Consider the following 18350-nt stretch of genomic DNA (forward strand, 5'->3'; position numbering starts at 1 on the left):
TACATGTGACTGGATTTCTACTATCTACTTTATATTTAATTAAAATTAAAACGCTAGCTGGGTGAGAAAAGTGGAGAAGAAAAAATTTTTTATTTTTTTTTTAACATACAAAAGCATAATTTGTCATTACTTTTCTAATATTTTTTAAAATTTAATGATAAAAAAAGGAAATATTTTTATCGTAATTAATTGGAATTTAGAGTGAAAACAATTCTTACATCTTATATTCTTATATATCATAATAAATGATTACTGATACGATAAAGTTCAAATATCTTATTACACCTGAAATACAAAATATCAGCTTATTTTTTTTAGTAAATTAACACCTGAATATTGATTTAAAAAGTACAAGTTTCTCTTATAAAATGACATTCTTTTCCTTGTTTAGTGATTTAATTTGCAGTGGAATTAGAACTTTTTAATCAAAATTAAGGAATTATTTACTTAAAACATTTATATTTCTCAAATATAAATGTTGCTATAAGTTAGTTTTTGTCGTATTTAAAGTGTGCTAAGATAATTACACAAAAATACTTTTAAGATTTTGTTTTAATGTATAATTTTTAATAGATAAAAGTGTGTATCAACTGTAACATAACTTGTATATTTTTGGTGTGAAGTCAAAAATGTGGCGAGTTTAGATAAAAGTTCAGACATAAAACTAATAAAAATTGAGTTTGAGTTTTATCTGTTTTTGCAAAACAGAAATGGTTTAATTTTCTGTTTCTAAATGTGGAAAAGTGGTAAAAAATAAAACTCTGAAAGACCTTCAGCTGCTATTGTTTTATATTCAACCTTCATTGTTTTAAACGTTGAATATAAAACAATACTTTGCATAAAAATGTTGGAAAAAAAAAACATTTTCATTTAATTTCACCTTTAAAATCTCAGCCAATTTTACATAAAGTGAAAATGTTTAAAGTAAAATAAAAGCTAAATGTCTGACTTACATTAAAGCTGGTCGGCGCCATCTGCTGGTGAGCGGAGATCTCTGCAGGTCGTAGGTCACATATCCCATCTGGTCACATGACTAACAAACTATACCTAAAATAATGTCGAGCTCTTATTCTGAAATGTCTGTGATCTCAGCAGGCAGAGAGAGTTTAAAGTTCAGAATAAAAAACATTTTTCTACATAAAGAAAAATAATGGAGAAGTTAGTTTACATATTTATAAATATATAGAAAAGTGAGTTACAAAAACATTTACAACATGTAATGTTCTGTGAAGTAATTAAATCAATATGATCTACAGTATTTATTAAATATGAGTTATTTTAGTGTATGTCAGATCATTATCTAATATACATATAAAACTAATTTATTTTTCCATTGACCAGAAAATTACGCATATTGGAATTACTAAAATAAATTTGCCTGATGGGGAAAAAAAACTTTAAAAAAATTAGCTAAAAAGGTTTTTGTACTGGGATGAGACTTTTTTTAACTTCATCAAAACTGGAATGCAAAAAACAAAACAAGACAAAAAAAACAACAACTTTGTTTTGCAGGCGACCAACAACAGGATGTTACCACTGCTGGTGACGACAAAGAAGACGACAACAGGAAGTGGAAACAACAATTACAAAATTGCGTTTTTTTGACAGACAAAATTTTCACACATTTATAACCGAAATGCAGGAAAAGCAACAATAAAATTCAGCTTCAAAACCCGAATAGAAAAGTTTCTCCTGAGAGTAAAACCAAAGAAAAGTAACAAAGTGGAAAAGTTACTGTTTTTATTCACTTTGGTAGCGCTGCTGTCCCCTGGCCTCTAGTAGTAGCAGGACTGCGTGAGCAGCTTTTGGTAGACGAGGCCCGACGCCAGCGAGCGCGCCATGTGTCTGGACGTGTGCTTCATGCGCCGCGCCGCGCGGATGGCGCGCTCCAGAGAGCCGTCCAGCGACGCCTGACTCTCCACCAATTGCGACCGTCTGCGCCGGCTCTTCCTCTCTCTGGGACGCCAGAGTCCTGAGGCGCGGCCCGGCGACATGTCAGCAGAGGAATACCGAGGTTTGGAGGGCCGCCTGGGGAAAAAGGAGGAAAATATCAGGCTTGATAATAAAAAAACTGAGTATTTCTGTTCAACTTGAGCTAAATAAATTTATATTTAACACAATTAAATAAAAATTCACATCAAAATCAATTTGTATCAGAGTGTTGATTAATTGATAAGCGGCCATTTTCTTTAAAATCCCAGTTTTATCTTGTATCAAGATGGCCGACTGGAAAAACATTTTTATAATACTGTTAGAAAACAAAGCACATGATTATATTACATTTCTTTTATGTCAACTGAATTAAAAACATGAACAAGCTGATGTTTATTTTTCTGAATAATGAAATAAACAAAAATAATTATTTCTGTTTATTAATAATAAATAATAATAAATAGTGTTTATTAAACTTGGACATATTTATAAAATATAAAAAACAGGAACAGGCTGCTGATGTTTTCTGTTGCACTACAAATATTAAAAGTGTGTGTGGGCGCCCTCTGCTGGCTGGAGGAGAAGATCACCTGGGAGGATCAAATCCTAAATCAGAAATTTCAATGTTTTTTCTTGAAAATTCTCGGAATTTCAGATTTTTTCCTAGCAAATTTTTACCTTTCAGACCCTAAAATTTCAAAGATTAAATTAATCTTAATATTTCTGATTATTTTGCTAACATATTTTCAACTCTTCAAACTTTAAACTTCTCTCCATTAAGTTGTAAAAACCTTAAGATCACAAAAATTAATTTTTTTAAATCTTACACACGCCTTTTTAATTTTACCTGCTCAATAATAAACTAAACAATTTCAACTGTATAAAAATGAATAAAATGGTCAGATTTTTGTGTTAAATTGTGTAAATCATCGTAAATGAACATAAAAAGACTGACAGTTTCTACGTTGTTGATGGTTTTCTCATGTATTTCCCTTCGGTTCGTTACAGTTTTTGTGTGTTTCTGCTTACAGCAGCTGTTGCGAGTACAAAGAAACGTGATTCAGGGGTGAAGGAGAAACTGCGGCGGTGCTGAACCTCCTGGTGGAAACTCTGTCTGAGAAACTTGGCTGGTTGTTTACGTGGATGGAGGGAAAATATCTGTAACAATCTGTGAATAAAACAGTTTCATATCCAAGTTAGTCAGCTTTTTTTTGATTTCATAATTACTTTGTTATTGTTTTTTAACCACTAATAATTGATTATTTTCTCCTTATATCACCTGAATCTGTGCATTTGTGTATTTTGAGAAGTCCACAGATGGGACAGAGGCACCAACACGGAGGGTCCGACGGCTCTCTGCTGCCACCTGGTGGACCTACCAGCACATATCAAACAAAGATTCATCAATTATGCAGAAGTCATGCAGAATTATGCAGGTGTTAAAAATGTTTAAATAAAACTCAGAGGCAGTAGATCAAGGCCTTGTACACATGGAAACAAGCACATTAAGAAAAACACTTTTTCTAAAAATACTTTTTCTAAAAATACTTTTTCAAACTCCAAAATGACCAAGTTTTTCCTAGAAAAACTTTTTTTTTTCTTGCACATTTTCTACTGTTCAAACTCCAGAAATCTGCATGTTTCTGCTTGAGAATTTCTCAGATTAATCTGAGAAGCTCAGAATTTTTCTCTGGCAAATTTTTATCATTTCAAAGTTTTTCTAGAAAATTTCTAAAACTAATCTAAAATTTTCTGAGTTCTTCCTAACAAATATTAAACTTTTCAAAGCTCTAAAATTTCCATGGTTTTGCCAGAAAATTTCTGAGCTTAATCTAAAAAAAATTCAGATTTCTTTCTAGCAAATTTTCACTGTTTCAAACTTCTCTTTTTGCTAGAAAATTTCTGCATATTTTGGCAGAAATCTACACCTTCCCCCTGATACTCTCTTGTTTTATCAGGGCTTGGGACTTCGGCTGGTTTTGTATATTTTTTGGAGTTGAGTGAGTTTTCAGAACAACCCAAATGACTGAAATCGTGAGCAGATCCGCCTGAGTCGTCTTGATGTGGGCGGAGTTTGTGATTTACGTTCAGCAGGTTGTCTGAGGATGGACGAACACTGAGGACAAAGACGACTCGGATCTTTGCTGTCAGGTTTGTCTGCGGCTTCCGGAGTGGAGGACATCCCTGCAGAAACAAACCCTGAGTAAAAACACGTTTTATTTATTTAAATCAGCAGCAGAATGTGAGATAAGTCCGTACACGTCTGAGTGTTCCTGCTGCGAATGTCAGAGGAGACGTTATGTGGCGCCAGAAAAGTTTGGGTAAATCTGGAAACCTGAGACTGAAGCTGCTCCGGTTCTGATCCCCGGACTGGAAAAGACAAAACGAGATACAATAAACAACTTCCTGTTATTGAGCGGAGAAAAAAAACAGAGAAAAAAGGATTATTGGTTTGTTGCACCAATTTTTATAAAACCCAGAATGAGTCGTGATTATTCCTGTTTCTATATATTCAGGGTTCGTCCAATTTCCTAACAGAAAAATTCAAGAAGTTTGTAAGGATTTTCAAGGTAACTTTTCAAACTTTTCCAGATTGGAGATAAAAACAATACAGGTGAACTAAAGATCTGATTCACTGTTATGTGATATAATTTATTACTGTTATTAATGATAATTTGTGATTGTATTCTTGTAAACTAAAATTGTATTTCTTACTCAGCCTCTACATACTGACTGGTGCAACAAAATTACAAAAGAAATCTCTAAAAAAAATGTTCTCTTAAAGTTTTAAAAATGTTCTCTTAAAAGTTTTCTGGTGTTTGACAAACATAAATAATTTTTTTAACAAAATAAATTATTTAAGTCTGTCTTTTTATTTTCTTTAAGCATTTGATTCCAACTGTAAATAACATTTGCCAAATTTAGGATTTTAATTAAGAGTTAAATTTAACTAATATTTAGACGGTGCAGTTTAAACATTAATCACTTTTCAAGGACAGAAAGCAAATATTTCCAAACTTTGGAAACACCCAAATGAAATTCAAGAACTCCAGGAACCTTAAAAATACTGCAGCTGATTAAACAGCCTGCAGGGGTCTAGTTAAAGTATTGGTAAACTCACAGAAGTGATTCTGTTGTTGTTTTGGCGCAGCAGTGCCTCTCGTCTCTCTGGTTTGGTGAGAGACGAACGTCTCCGGTTCGATGTCATCGTAGGTCTGAACTAATCTCCTCTCCAGACCGACGTCACTGCAGAGCTCCACGGATCTGAAAAACAGACGAGGAATTAAATTAAAAACTGAAACATGTTTTTAGTTCTTGTTTCACTCAGAGGGAGTTTGAACTAGAGGAGTCCAAACGTCTCTCCGTTAAGCTGAAAAGTTTAAGCGTCTTATTTTATTTTAGCTGCTCGATAATAAACTAAATTTTGATTTAATTAAAATGAACAAATTTTGGATTTACTGACATAAATCAACCTTTTTCACAATATTCTAATTTTATGACCAGCACCTGTACATATGAATATTTTTTATGTAGTGACTGTATGAAGAAAAGCAAAAAATAAATAATATGATAAAAATTATAAAAAGTAAATATATTTATACAAATAAATATAGTCAGAAAATAAATCCTCCACAAAAAACGAAGCAGAAAATGTGGAATATCGTCTGTGATATTGTTATCGAGATATTTCAAAAATATATCGTGATCTAGTATTTTGCAATATTGCCCACCCAGTGAAATAATCTACAGTTTTTCATCAATATTAAGGAATTATTGACTTAAAACAAGCTTATATTTCTTGCTGAAAAGTTATTTTTGTCTTATTTCAAGTGTTGTAAGGTATTTTCAGTAGAAAGTAGATCAGAACTGCTTGGTAACATGTTGTGTTTTTGCAGTGTGTTCTCCGTTATGGTTTCAGTGAGGGGTGTGCAGACTTGGGACCAAGTTGAGGCGCTGCAGCTGCAGGATGAAACCTGACCTGATGGGAGACAGGGAGGAGCGGCGGCAGAAGTTCCTCTGAGCCGAAATCGTCGCAGCGCCCAGCGGCTTCTCGATTTTCGTCGAGCTCAGCGGTTCCTCGTTCCTCCGAGAAATTTCCAGTTTCTCCTTCAGTTGGTTAACTTCGGCTTGCAGCGTCAGGAACGCGTCACTGCAGAGCAGAAAAACAGGCGGGTGACTCAGGATCAAAAGATGCATGTTTACCTGGAAGCCTGGGTTTAGTTTTACACAGCAAACCAGTAAGAAAAGCTGCTTTACTGGGAATATTGCCAGTTAAATCCCACAAACATGCAGCACCACACCATGCAGTGAACAACAGGTTGTACCTCCTATTAGTAATCTCACTGAAAAGCAGCAGATTCTGCAATAAAATACAGAAAATTAAATAGGATTAAACAGAACATCTCCATAAGCAGGAATATTTATTCCAGCACTTTGATTTAAATACAGAGTGATAAATTTACTAAGTTTTATTTCTGAAAATTTCAACGTTTATGTTTACAGTCAATGAAAACCAAGAATTCAGTTTGGAGAAATTACATAAGACAATAAAACTGATTTTGTTTTCTTGTCTAAATATGCTTTATTTTTACCTAAATAAACCACACGTTATTTTAAATTACTTTAAATATCCACCTAAAAGTTTTCAGTGTTTTTCCACATGATCTTTGTAGGAACAGGAACGCTAGAATGTTTTTAAACCATCTAAGTAATATTACCAGTTTTTTATCCACAGTGGCTCAGTTTACCTAAATAAAATCTATTATTGTTATTCATGGTGAGCTATGAGCAGGAATTATTTTACTTTTCAGACAATAAAAGTATTTTCAAAGTAAGTTTTCATCACTTTAGATAAAAACAACACAAACTGACTTACAAAAACAGTTTCAATTCACAATTATATGACTATTTATTACTGTTATTAACAATGACAAGGTAAACTAAAATAATACAAAACAAACGAATTTAACAAAGAAAAAAGAACCAATTTCAAAATAATCTGAAAAATTTTCTCGCTAAGTTTAGCAATTATAAATAGTTTTGGTGACTTTGACCTAAAGTAAGAAAAGTTTAGTCGGATTTAAACTTCAGAGAGCGAAGAAAAAAATATGTCTGTCATTTTATTAGGGGTATGTAAACATATGGTTTCAAATGTAAATAATGTTTTTTTTCCCTCCCAAATTTAGGCTTTCATTCACTTTGTTACCAAACAAACTGTTACTGGAATCAACTCAACTCAGCTCAAAAACATTGCATTTAATTTCCCCAAAGGGAAAATAAATGTTTCTGCGACTCGTTTAGCTAAAAATCTGTTAGATTATAACAACCAGAGCTCCTTTAGGGCGACCTGAACAGAGTGGAGTCGGCCCTGTTTGCTCGGCCGTCGCCGTGGCAACTGCAGTTCCACACACTCACATGGGGCTCTCCCCCTCCCCCTGGCTGGAGCTCCGGGCTCTGGGGGGGTCGCCATGGCGATGGAGGGCGTCCAGCGGGGAGCTGGAGAGAGAGCCGACGGTGGAGCAGACGCTCTGCTGCTCTTCAGAGGCCGAGTGAGCTGAGAGAGAGAAACAGAAATGACTGAACACAGCTGGAAAATACTGGAGATGGTCACTACGTCTGTTTTTAGACTTTTAAAAATATTTGGTTTTATTTGAGTTTTTTTAAGTTAGCCAAAATATCATGACACAAGTTTGTCACTTTAATCCGTTTACATAATTTTGTCAGCATGTGTTAAGGCCAGATGAAGTTCAATAAATACATTTAAGACTTTAAATTTATTTACCAAACTCAAACACATTTACTTAAATATAAAAATGAATAAACATTTGGGTTAAGTGCAGTATGAAAGCTAGTTATTCAGTAACTAATGTGAATATATAAGTCTGGGAGATAAAGTCTGATTTTGATCCACATTCACAGATAACTGTTACTTTTTCATGCTAAAAAATGTTCACATTTTGGTTTTTATTGTAATAAGTAGCGTATTTTTTACATTTAATTTGAGTTTTGTTTATTTCTGGGTCAATATGTTTATAAAATGTAGCGTAAAATGAAAAATAATTATAGCTGTACTGGATCGTTGGTATGCTAAAATCTGCAAATGCTTCATTCTCTAAAATTGCTTACTATTTCCTATTTTAATAGTCCAAACACCAAATATAGTCACACACGGCCTTCTTTATTTTCATCCAATCAGCTCCAAGGAGCTCCTGGATTGGTTGCTTTGTAAACATGTCAGGCAGTAATGCTGTTCTTTAGAATATTCTAGAAAAATGTGTACATTTTCTCAATACTCTGAGTTATGCTCTACCAAACGATACTCCGGGATAAAAACCTGTTGAGTTCACTTTGAGCAGATTTTTACCGTTGCTTGTGCTCGAGTAAAAGAGCATCCAGAGGTCAGAGGGCCTGGAGTCGGCTCTGTCCTTTTTCCTCTGGCTGATGAAGCTCTGGGGGGAGAAGGTGCGCCTCCTCTGCCTGCTCCTCCTCCTCTGACGGGGCCCCAGCTCGGTGCCGTCTCCGGGCCCCGCATCCAGCTGGCAGGCAGACAGGGGCCTGTTTGGGCTTCTGTCCTGAGGTGACGACACGCTGCAGAAACAAATTAACAGATTCAAACAAACAGAAACAAACGTCCAGGAGAAACAGAAACAGAATGAATGAGATCCACCGATCTGAAATTAATATCTGTATTGGTCCTGATAGATAATGAAAAAAATCTAGATCAAGTATCAGTGACAATGTTTCTGATCTATAAAGGCAGATCTATTCAGTCCATCCCTATGCTTTGTGACATACTTAATTTAAATTATATTTATGATTCCCAACTACACTTTCTGAAAAAAGTGTTTGACAGTTTATTTTTACATGTTTGACCAAATTATTGTTTTAGTATCTTTAGTATCTACTTTACATCGGCTGATATTTATATAACGTTTTCCAAACTTGTGAATTTGTTTTGTGTATTTAAGTTATAAAATTAATTTCTAATTCAGTACATTCATGTCTATTTTTTAAAGAGACAAACGTTTTCTGTATTGGATCGGTATCGGCCGATACTAAACCCCAAATCAAATATCGGTATCAGAAGTGGAAAAGTGGATCAGGGGGGTCCCACCTCTCTGTCGCCACCTGGTGGTAGCGGAGTGAAACAGCACCAGGAATCTGATGGCTGCTCTCGGAGCCCATGAACCCGCTGTCTGTCTCTGGGGAGATTCGATCCTGAGCAAGGAAAACAGAGAAAACATTTCTGTTGACATGACAGAGCTGGGTAGTAACTAGTTACATTTACTCAGTTACATTTCATTTATTTATTTTTGATCAGATTCTTATCAACTTGTATATTTATAAAGTGCTTTAACTTGAGCCAGAGCTGAAACAAAGTGCTGAACATCAGTAATAAATTAATAAGATGGAGAAAAATAAAATGACAGACAGATAAAATCAATACCAATAAAAATTAAATAAAATCAAATCTCAGTTGGGTTGATGGCCAATGAGTAAAACTAAGTTTTCAAACTGATTAAAAATGTTTATATCACTAAGCTACTGATAGATCCAACAGCATGTTTTACACATCATGTGATTTCGTGGTTCTCAATCTTTAGCCTGGATTGTTTTAGTAAATATTAAAATCCAGATCATTTAAATGATCATGAACATCTGCTGTTGTATGAATGGATAAGTGTTTGTTTGATGGAGCAGATTAAACTGATTGTAGATCTGCTGGTAACAGGAAGGTCACCAGTCGGCGCTGACCTGAGACAGGACCCTCCTGCTTCCTGTCTGGACCTTGCAGCTCCTCCATTCTGGCGCTCCGTCTGCCAGGCTGCAGGCGCTGCTCAGGCTGCTGCTCCGCTCCAAACGTTTCTTGTTGCGGGCCGAAGCAGCAGGCGGCGTGGAGGGGGGGCTGCATGAGGGAAGGCTGCCCTTAGTGCGCCGCAGAGAGACGAAGTCCGATTCCACTTTTCTGTTACAGAAACAGGTTAGTGAGTAAAATTATCTAAACCTCTAAAATAAAAATGTTAAAAATGCTTTTCAAAAATATTCACACCCTTTCAACTTATTATCTGCCCTATAACAAGTTATGATACAAAATATGTTCATTACATTTTTTGACCAAAATCATTTGTATTGATGAGATTTTAGGTGTTTTAGAGTCTCTGTCACTTTAAATCCAGGTAAGCTGCTGCTGGCCCCGCCCCCCCAACTCAACATTTACAGTCACAGGTGAAAATGATTTGTATTTATAAAATTTGTAAAATTTGTATTTATACAATTGCACATCTTTGAAAAGCAGAAGTGGAGCCTCCTGCACAACCAACAAGAATGCAGCAAGTCGCTTCTGGATGTTGAGACAACAATCAATCAATCAAATTTTATTTGTATAGCACATTTCAGCAGGAAGGCATTTCAAAGTGCTTTACATCATAAAAACACAAAAACACAAAGTCATGCAACATAGAATCAACAATCAAAACACGACATTAAGTCAAGTTCCATCAATAAATTTGTAATTGATTACGATTCCAATACAACTCTAAATAAGTGGGTTTTTAGTTGAGATTTAAAGGAAGTCAGTGTTTCAGCTGTTTTACAGTTTTCTGGAAGTTTGCTCCAGATTTGTGGTGCATAGATGCTAAATGCTGCTTCTCCTCGTTTGGTTCTGGTTCTGGTCTGCTCGGCATCCCCAGAACCAGAACCAGAACCAGAAGACCTGAGAGGTCTGGAAGGTTGTTTCGGTTCAGTTGGAGAAAGTTTTGGCACCTCCACACATTTATCTGTCCTAAGCATCTGTTCAGTGATTGGATGGGTTCTGATTGAAAAGACAAAACACTTGTCTTTTCCAGCAGCCATTGTACAACCATCGTAAAACCAGCAGACCAGACATGCCAGAGCTCTGCTTGGGTTGCTAGGCAACGACTGAGTGCCTTGGCAATCAGGAGGTTTTGAAACGCCTCGCTCTCCAGATACATAAAAACTTTGGTTTTTGGTTTTCAGAAGCAGTTGAGACCCAAATGGAAAAATAAAAACATAAAAAATGTGAATTTTGCATAATAGGTCCCCTTCAGATTTGACATCAGCTCAGAATCAGCAGAACAGTCAGTCGTGGTTTAACCTCGACTCACCTCTGTGCAAAAGTTTCCTGGACTTCGTCGTTTCCATTTCTCCAACCTTTCTGCTCTTCTTTCTCTCCTCCGTATTTTAGAGCCGCCTTTGAAGGAAGGGAGGACGGAGCTTTGGGAACTATTAAACACTCCTTCCGTGTTTGGCAGCTAATCACAGGAAAAATAAATAAAAACAACAACGTAAACATGCTGAAGGAGTGGAAAAAGGATTCTTTTTAATTCTCCATTTACATCCAAAATGGCTACCGATCATCAGATCTGGTCATTTTGATTTTCTGGGAATGTTCAGAAACAAAACAAGACGCTTAAATCAGCAAAACTCCACTTACTAATCCAGAGAATCAGCTTGTTCAAACTCAACACGTTTGCTCCTTCTAGTCAAAGATCTTAAGTAGTGAGACATGAGATCTTCTTCAGCCACATCGTCCTCTTCCTCACACTTCTTACAAGCAGATTTTATCTCCAGCTCTGTTACAGAACCAGAATCAGTCTGGGAAGGTTCAGATGCACTCTGAAAGGAGAGGAACGCCGTTTATCAAACACATGAACGCCTTCACTTTTTAATGACATTTATTTTAAACATTTTTATTTAATTAAAAAACCATGGTCAGAATTATACATAACATAAAACAATTTATGGTTTTCATGTAGAAATTTCAGACTTTCTTCTGGATTTAGCCTCCATACTCCTTTATTAACACAAAATACTAAAGTAGCTTAAACCTCTGGGAAAATTATTACGCTAAATATAATCAGGATTACCAAGATTAATTTTGATTATTCATATCAATGTGTGGGGAAAAACACAATAGTGCACATTTGAAAAGTATTCTTAAAATTGCTTAGAAACCGTGATTATAGTTTGAGTTAACACACAAAACTGTTTAATTCTGGTTTAGGGCTGAAACAATTAATGAGTTTAATCACGATTAATCGATTGTTGAAATAATCATCAACTAATTTAGTAATCAATTAATCGTTAACTGCTGACTCACAAAAATGTTACTGAAAGAGCAAAGTTTCAGTAACAGACAGAAAGAAGAAAATGTTGGAACCTGTGATTGAGTCTGGGTTATTTCTCCTTCAGACAGATCAGATGAGGAGGTTAGAAGAGGTGAAGAACGACAAGAAGCAACAGCTTTGTGCTGCAGAACCTCCTGCTGAATCCGCTTCCTCTCAATCTGCTCTTGCTGAATCGGCTCTGGCTGCTGAATCTTCTCCAGCTGAATCTTCTCCTGCTGAATCTTCTCCTGCTGAATCTTCTCCTGCTCAAGCTGCTCTTGCTGAGTCGGTTCCTGATGCTCAATCAACTCCAGCTGAATCGGCTCCTGATGCTTACGCTGCTCCTGCTGAATCTGCTCCACCTGCTCTTTCAGCTCCTCCATCCGCAGCCCGCACTGAAAAATCAGGCTCTCCAGTTTCCTAAAACACAGCAAAAAAAAAAAACTCTGTGAAACACACCGAATGCCAAGGAACTGGAAAACAGTTTTAAGGCTGAAACGATTAATCGCAATTAATCAATTATTGAAATAATCGTCAACTAATTTTGTAATTGATTAATCATTAACTGATATAAACGGACAACATATTCGGAGCAGTAACTCAGCCATAACTGTACAAAGTTACAAAGTTTTGCTGAATTGCATCTTAAATATTTTATGGTTAAATCTTTTTCATTCGATTAATTGATTAATTGTCAGAATAATTGATTATTAAGCCTTTGTGTGGCTCTCCTGCTCACCGTTGAGGGTCAAAATCTTGGGTTACCAGTTCTCTCTGCTGCAGGAGTTTGTGCTCATCTCGAGCCAGAAGGTATCCTCTTTCTAGAGAGTTCAGCCCCTCGTAGAGCTGAGAAACGCCATGCTGGAGAGAAACGGCTCAATTTGGAAAACGGCAGCCAGACAGATTACTGATCAAAGCTCGGTTTGCTCTCACCTTTAACTCTTCTAAGGATGTGAGTTTATCCTTCTTAAGGAGATCCTCAAAAGTTTGCACCTGGGAAAAAAATCCAAAATTAACATTTTTAAGTCCTGTTGGTAGACCTTTGTTTTTGTTTTGTTACCTGCTGAAGGAACTTCTCAGACTGAGTGAAGAGGATATTAGAGAGTTGTTGTCCGAAGTCGGATGGCAAAGAAGAGCCGTCTAACTTTTCTGTTCAACAAACAGGCTGGTTACAGAAACGCATTCCTTCAGTTCCGTTTGTAAGAAAAGAACCAGATTAGAAAAAGGCAGCAGACGACGGCCTTACCCTGACGAGTAGCTCGTCCAGGAGAGCAGGTCCCAGCTCTGTGAGAAGGAAATAAATCCATCTTGAAGGGGTATAAAGCCTTCTGGTTCAGCCCAGCAGGCACGGCGTGACCGGCCATTGGAGGTTCGGAGTCCAGGTTCACCTGCACAGGAAAAACAAACAGAAAAATTATAAATCACCTGCTTCCAAACGTCTAATTCTACTTCACAATTTGGCTCATTTACACATTTTATCTCCAGAAACTGAGTGTTAAGAGTAAAGTTTGCACCAACTGCAGGACCATGAGGTAGGATTGGGCGATTAATCAATTTTTACTGATTAATCGAGTTTTTGTTTTTTCGAATATTGAATTTTGAAAAATCTTAATATTTTTCACTGAAGCTGCCATCTAGTTTTATAGCTTATTTGAACTTTGAATTCAGGTCAACTTTAGGAGTTTTTTTTTTTTTTTTACAACTTATTAGCATCTCAAAAGCTCAATTGATACCTGAACTATGACCCCAAATCTTCCCCCGGCTTTCTAACCACACAGCCAGAGGGATTTACAGAGGAGCAGCAAAAGCAAAAGAGGTGGATTAGCAGGGCCTGGAGTCATCCAGGACAGGTTACTGTGGAACGTTGCCTCTGCTGCCAGATTGTTGAGCTGTTAGCATGACACGACACTCATAACACAGTCAAACAACAGTCTTCAGTCAGAGACCTCTGTTACTCTTTTGTTTTTGTTTGTATTACATGTTCATCCGCTAGGGGCACTGTTGTGCTAGGAATATATGTTTATGCTTTTGTACTCTTCTTCAGTTGGAGTCGTCTGTTCGTGTGTTGTACTTGGCGGAATAAATGGCTACAAAGAAACAAGTTATTTTTACTGACTAACATTGGTAGCAGAGGATGGTTAGTAACTACAGAGTTCCGCCTACGTTTGAAGAACGAAAGCCTTACGAAAGCTGGAATAATGAAGTCAACATTTGGACGAGAGTTACAGATTTGGAGAAGAAAAAGCAAGCGCTTGCTGTCGCCCTGGCACTGTCTGGAAGAGCGCGGGACACGGCGATGGAAATTCCGGTAGACGATCTCAATAAAGACACTGGAATGACCACATTGTTCGCGAAACTAGATGACTTGTTCTTAAAAGAAGAAAAGGACAGGATCTATGAGGCGTACTCGGATTTTGACCGAATTGTAAAAGCAGTTAACATGTCGATGGCGGACTATATTATTGATTTTGAGCAGCGTTACTCGCGCATGAAAAAATACAACATGGAGCTACCTGACGCAGTTTTGGCTTTTAAGCTTTTGGACACCGCGTGTTTGGACATAACGGACAGACAGTTGGCTTTAACGGCATGCTCAGATGTAACGTTTGCTTCTATGAAGTCCGCTTTGAAGAGAATATTTGGCGAGAAAAGAGGTGCGGCAGCAGAAGGCATTAGCCAGGAGTCCGTGTTTGCAACGGCGGCAAAAAGGCAAGTACTGGGGGCAAAGTCCCCATCAGAAAACTCCGCAGCCTGGTACAAACCCGCTGGATAAGTACGGACGACGGTCAAAATGTGCAGTGTGCCAAAGTACTTTTCACTGGGTTAAAAGCTGTCCGCATAAAGCTGATAGTGTTAAAATTGCTGAAGATGCAAAAGACGTGGAAGAGTGCAACTTAACTCTGTACACCAAAGAATCACCAACAGATGCAGAAATATTCATGACAGAATGTTTTGGCTCGGCAATAATAGACACTGCTTGCACTAGGACAGTTTGTGGACAAGAGTGGTTGGACAACTACAGTACTGTACTACAAAAGAAAAGTGTGAAGATTATGAAAGAGACAGAAACGCAAAGTCACAGGCCCTTCAAGTTTGGAGATGGAAAAATCGTCTACTCCATTAAAAAGGTAAAGATACCTGCTAAAATTGGCAACACAAAGTGTAATATAGAAACTGAAGTAGTACCTGCTAACATCCCGCTGCTTTTGAGTAAAGCCTCGTTAAAAAGGGCAGGGACTGTTTTGGATATGGAAAGAGACAGTGCAGTGATGTTCAACCAGCCTATCAAACTGGACTTTACTAGCTCAGGTCATTACTGCGTGAACATTGTGGACAGTGAAAATAGACATTTTATTCACTCTGATAAACTATTAGAAGCTACTGAGGAAGAAATACTGACTGCAACAGACAAGATGAACAAAAGTGAAAAGATGAAAGTTCTCGAGAAACTTCATAAACAGTTTGGACATGCCTCTGCTGATAAAATACAGAGACTTTTGACTAATTCTGGCAATAAGGACACAGAATGTGACAGCCTGCTGAAAAATGTCGTGAACCAGTGTGAAGTGTGTCAAAAATATTGTAAGACCAAACCAAAACCTGCTGTCGGCTTACCATTGGCATCTACATACAATGAAACAGTTGCTGTGGATCTGCATGAACTTGAACCTGGGGTTTGGTACCTACATATTATTGACCAGTTCACTCGTTTCAGTGCTGGCAGTGTCTTAACCACCAAGAGGTCTTCTGAAATAGTCAAACGTTTTATCCATGATTGGATCAGTGTGCATGGTCCACCACAAAAGTTGTTCAGTGACAATGGTGGTGAGTTTAATAACGAGGAAGTGAGAGACATGGCCGAGAACTTTAATATTGAAGTTAAGACGACACCTGCTTACAGTCCGTGGAGCAATGGACTGTTGGAGCGCCATAATCAAACTTTGACGGAGATCCTACTAAAAGTCAAAGCAAGTACTGGATGTGACTGGAGCACTGCTATGGATTGGGCCCTGATGGCAAAGAACTCCATGCAAAGTGTCCATGGATACAGCCCACATCAGCTGGTGTTTGGGCAGAATCCCAACCTGCCCTCTGTATTAATAGACAAAGCTCCAGCTCTAGAGGGCACCACCAGGAGCGAATGGGTTGCCAAGCACATTTCAGCCTTGCATGCTGCAAGAAAAGCTTTTACAGAAGCAGAATGTTCAGAAAGGATACGCAGAGCATTAAAGAAACAGCTGCGGCCCATAGACGAGCGATATGAAACTGGAGACAAAGTCTTTTACAAAAGAGTGGATTGTCCAGAATGGAAAGGACCAGGAGTGGTGATTGGTCAAGATGGTGCAGTCGTTTTTGTTAGACACGGAGGCACCTGTGTCAGAGTGCATCAACTCAGATTGAGAAAAGTAACCCATGAGAATGAAGCGCCTGAGATTACCTGCAATGAGGAGAACATTCAAGGACAACATACAGTGGACATCATTGAAGAGAATGTAGGAGGAGACACTATGGCAGTAAATCCTGAGAATAATCCTTTGCCTGATCCTGGAAATGCAGAGGCCAAGAGACAGCACAATGGGAACACCATCGTAAAGACAGGTCAAATTGTGACATTCAGAAATGCAGAGGGTGTCTCACAAAAAGCCAAAGTGTTGGGGCGTGCTGGCAAAGCAACTGGGAAATACAAGGACTGGTTTAACTTGGAGCTGCTAGAGCCTGCAGAAGTGGCTGGCAACAGTGAATCAGCTGATCTATCACAGTTGGAGGATCTTCACGTCCAGGCAGATGCTGAGGATATGGATACACGAGGATGTTTTTGTGAGTAACGACATGTCGTTTGATGAAGCAAAGGAAAAGGAAATAAAAAGCTGGAAACAGAACCAAGTGTTTGAAGAAATTGAGGACAAAGGACAAAAGTGTATCTCCACTCGTTGGGTGTGCACTATGAAAGAGACTGAAACTGGAATAATACCAAAAGCAAGACTTGTTGCACGAGGATTTGAGGAGCTACAAGTTTCTGATCTACAAAAGGACTCTCCAACTTGTGCCTCAGAGTCATTGAGACTCCTTGTGGCAGTTATATGTCAGAAGAAATGGGAACTTCACTCTATGGACATTAAATCTGCATTTTTACAAGGAATGCAACTGTCTAGAGACATTTTCATCAAGCCTCCCCCAGAAGCCAATAGAACAGGTGTGCTTTGGAAACTGAGAAAATGTGTGTATGGTTTAGCTGATGCTTCACTGTATTGGTATAACAGGGTAAAAACCATCATGATGGAAGCAGGAGGCATTATGTCTAAGGTTGACCCTGCAGTTTTCTATTGGCTGGATGAACACAAAAATGTAACTGGTGTACTTGCTTGTCATGTTGATGATTTTATATGGGGTGGATCACACATGTTTTCAGAGTCAGTCATACCTCACCTGAGGTCAAAGTTTAATGTTGGTCGTGAAGCACACAATAGCTTTTCCTATGTGGGGGTAGATCTTGTTACTGAAGGTAAGATGGTACAAATACACCAAGAAACATACATTCAGCACCTGCAGTCCATACACCTCTCACCCTCACGAGCAGCAGAGTCGGCTTCACCTCTCACTGAAAAGGAGACAGAGCAGCTCAGATCGAAGATAGGTCAACTTCTGTGGGTGGCGAGACAGAGCAGGCCTGATGTTATGTTTGATGCTAGTAATTTAGCATCTCGTCTCAAACATGCTACAGTACAGACCATTAATGAAGCAAACAGAGTTGTGTGTAAGCTCAAGGCCAAATCAGTTGAATTGAATTTTCAACACCTTGGGGAAGACAGTAACTTAAGGATGGTTACATTCACTGATGCATCTTTTGGAAATCTTTCAGATGGGGGTACTCAAGGTGGGCACTTCATTGTTTTGATGGGTGACAATGGGCGGTTCTCTCCCATTTCATGGCAGTCAAAGAGAATTAAGAGAATTGTCAGGAGCACACTGGCTGGTGAAACACTTGCTATGTCTGAGGGGATTGATAATGCCATTTTTCTTTCCACACTCTTTTCTGAACTCAGTGCTGGTAGTACTGCTTGTCCTCCACCTATAATCTGTGTGACTGATTTCTCTCTTGTAGATGCACTTAAGTCTACTAAGTTTGTTGCAGAGAAAAGGTTACGCTTGGAAATCAGTTCAATTAAAGAGCTGATTCAAACTAAGAAAGTTCAAGTGTTGTGGTCTCAAACAAAAGACCAACTTGCAGACTGTTTAACAAAGAAGGGAGCATCCACAACTTCAATCCTTAAGGCTCTTTATGAAGGACTT

General features: G+C 37.9%; 1 protein-coding gene across 6 annotated transcripts in view; it reads right to left on the bottom strand.

The window, feature by feature from the left end:
• Positions 1–1726: 1726 nt before the first annotated feature.
• akna (AT-hook transcription factor) overlaps positions 1727–18350 on the bottom strand; it is a 31872-nt gene continuing 15248 nt past the window's right edge. For 5 of the 6 annotated variants that reach the window (XM_044095724.1, XM_044095721.1, XM_044095725.1 and 2 more), the window contains 18 exons: positions 13306–13447; positions 13120–13208; positions 12993–13052; positions 12799–12920; positions 12113–12479; positions 11387–11568; positions 11058–11204; positions 9688–9898; positions 9047–9150; positions 8297–8520; positions 7348–7486; positions 5912–6082; positions 5054–5196; positions 4192–4302; positions 4018–4116; positions 3212–3307; positions 2962–3100; positions 1727–2028 (listed from right to left, as the gene is read on the bottom strand). In XM_044095724.1, coding sequence (XP_043951659.1) covers positions 1776–2028; positions 2962–3100; positions 3212–3307; positions 4018–4116; positions 4192–4302; positions 5054–5196; positions 5912–6082; positions 7348–7486; positions 8297–8520; positions 9047–9150; positions 9688–9898; positions 11058–11204; positions 11387–11568; positions 12113–12479; positions 12799–12920; positions 12993–13052; positions 13120–13208; positions 13306–13447 — 2799 coding nt within the window. In that variant the 3' untranslated portion in view covers positions 1727–1775. The remainder of the gene's footprint in view (positions 2029–2961; positions 3101–3211; positions 3308–4017; positions 4117–4191; positions 4303–5053; positions 5197–5911; positions 6083–7347; positions 7487–8296; positions 8521–9046; positions 9151–9687; positions 9899–11057; positions 11205–11386; positions 11569–12112; positions 12480–12798; positions 12921–12992; positions 13053–13119; positions 13209–13305; positions 13448–18350) is intronic. The other variant, XM_044095726.1, reaches the window with a different exon arrangement.

This window comes from Gambusia affinis, linkage group LG17 (assembly GCF_019740435.1).
Source record: "Gambusia affinis linkage group LG17, SWU_Gaff_1.0, whole genome shotgun sequence".
Classification (NCBI taxonomy): domain Eukaryota; kingdom Metazoa; phylum Chordata; class Actinopteri; order Cyprinodontiformes; family Poeciliidae; genus Gambusia; species Gambusia affinis.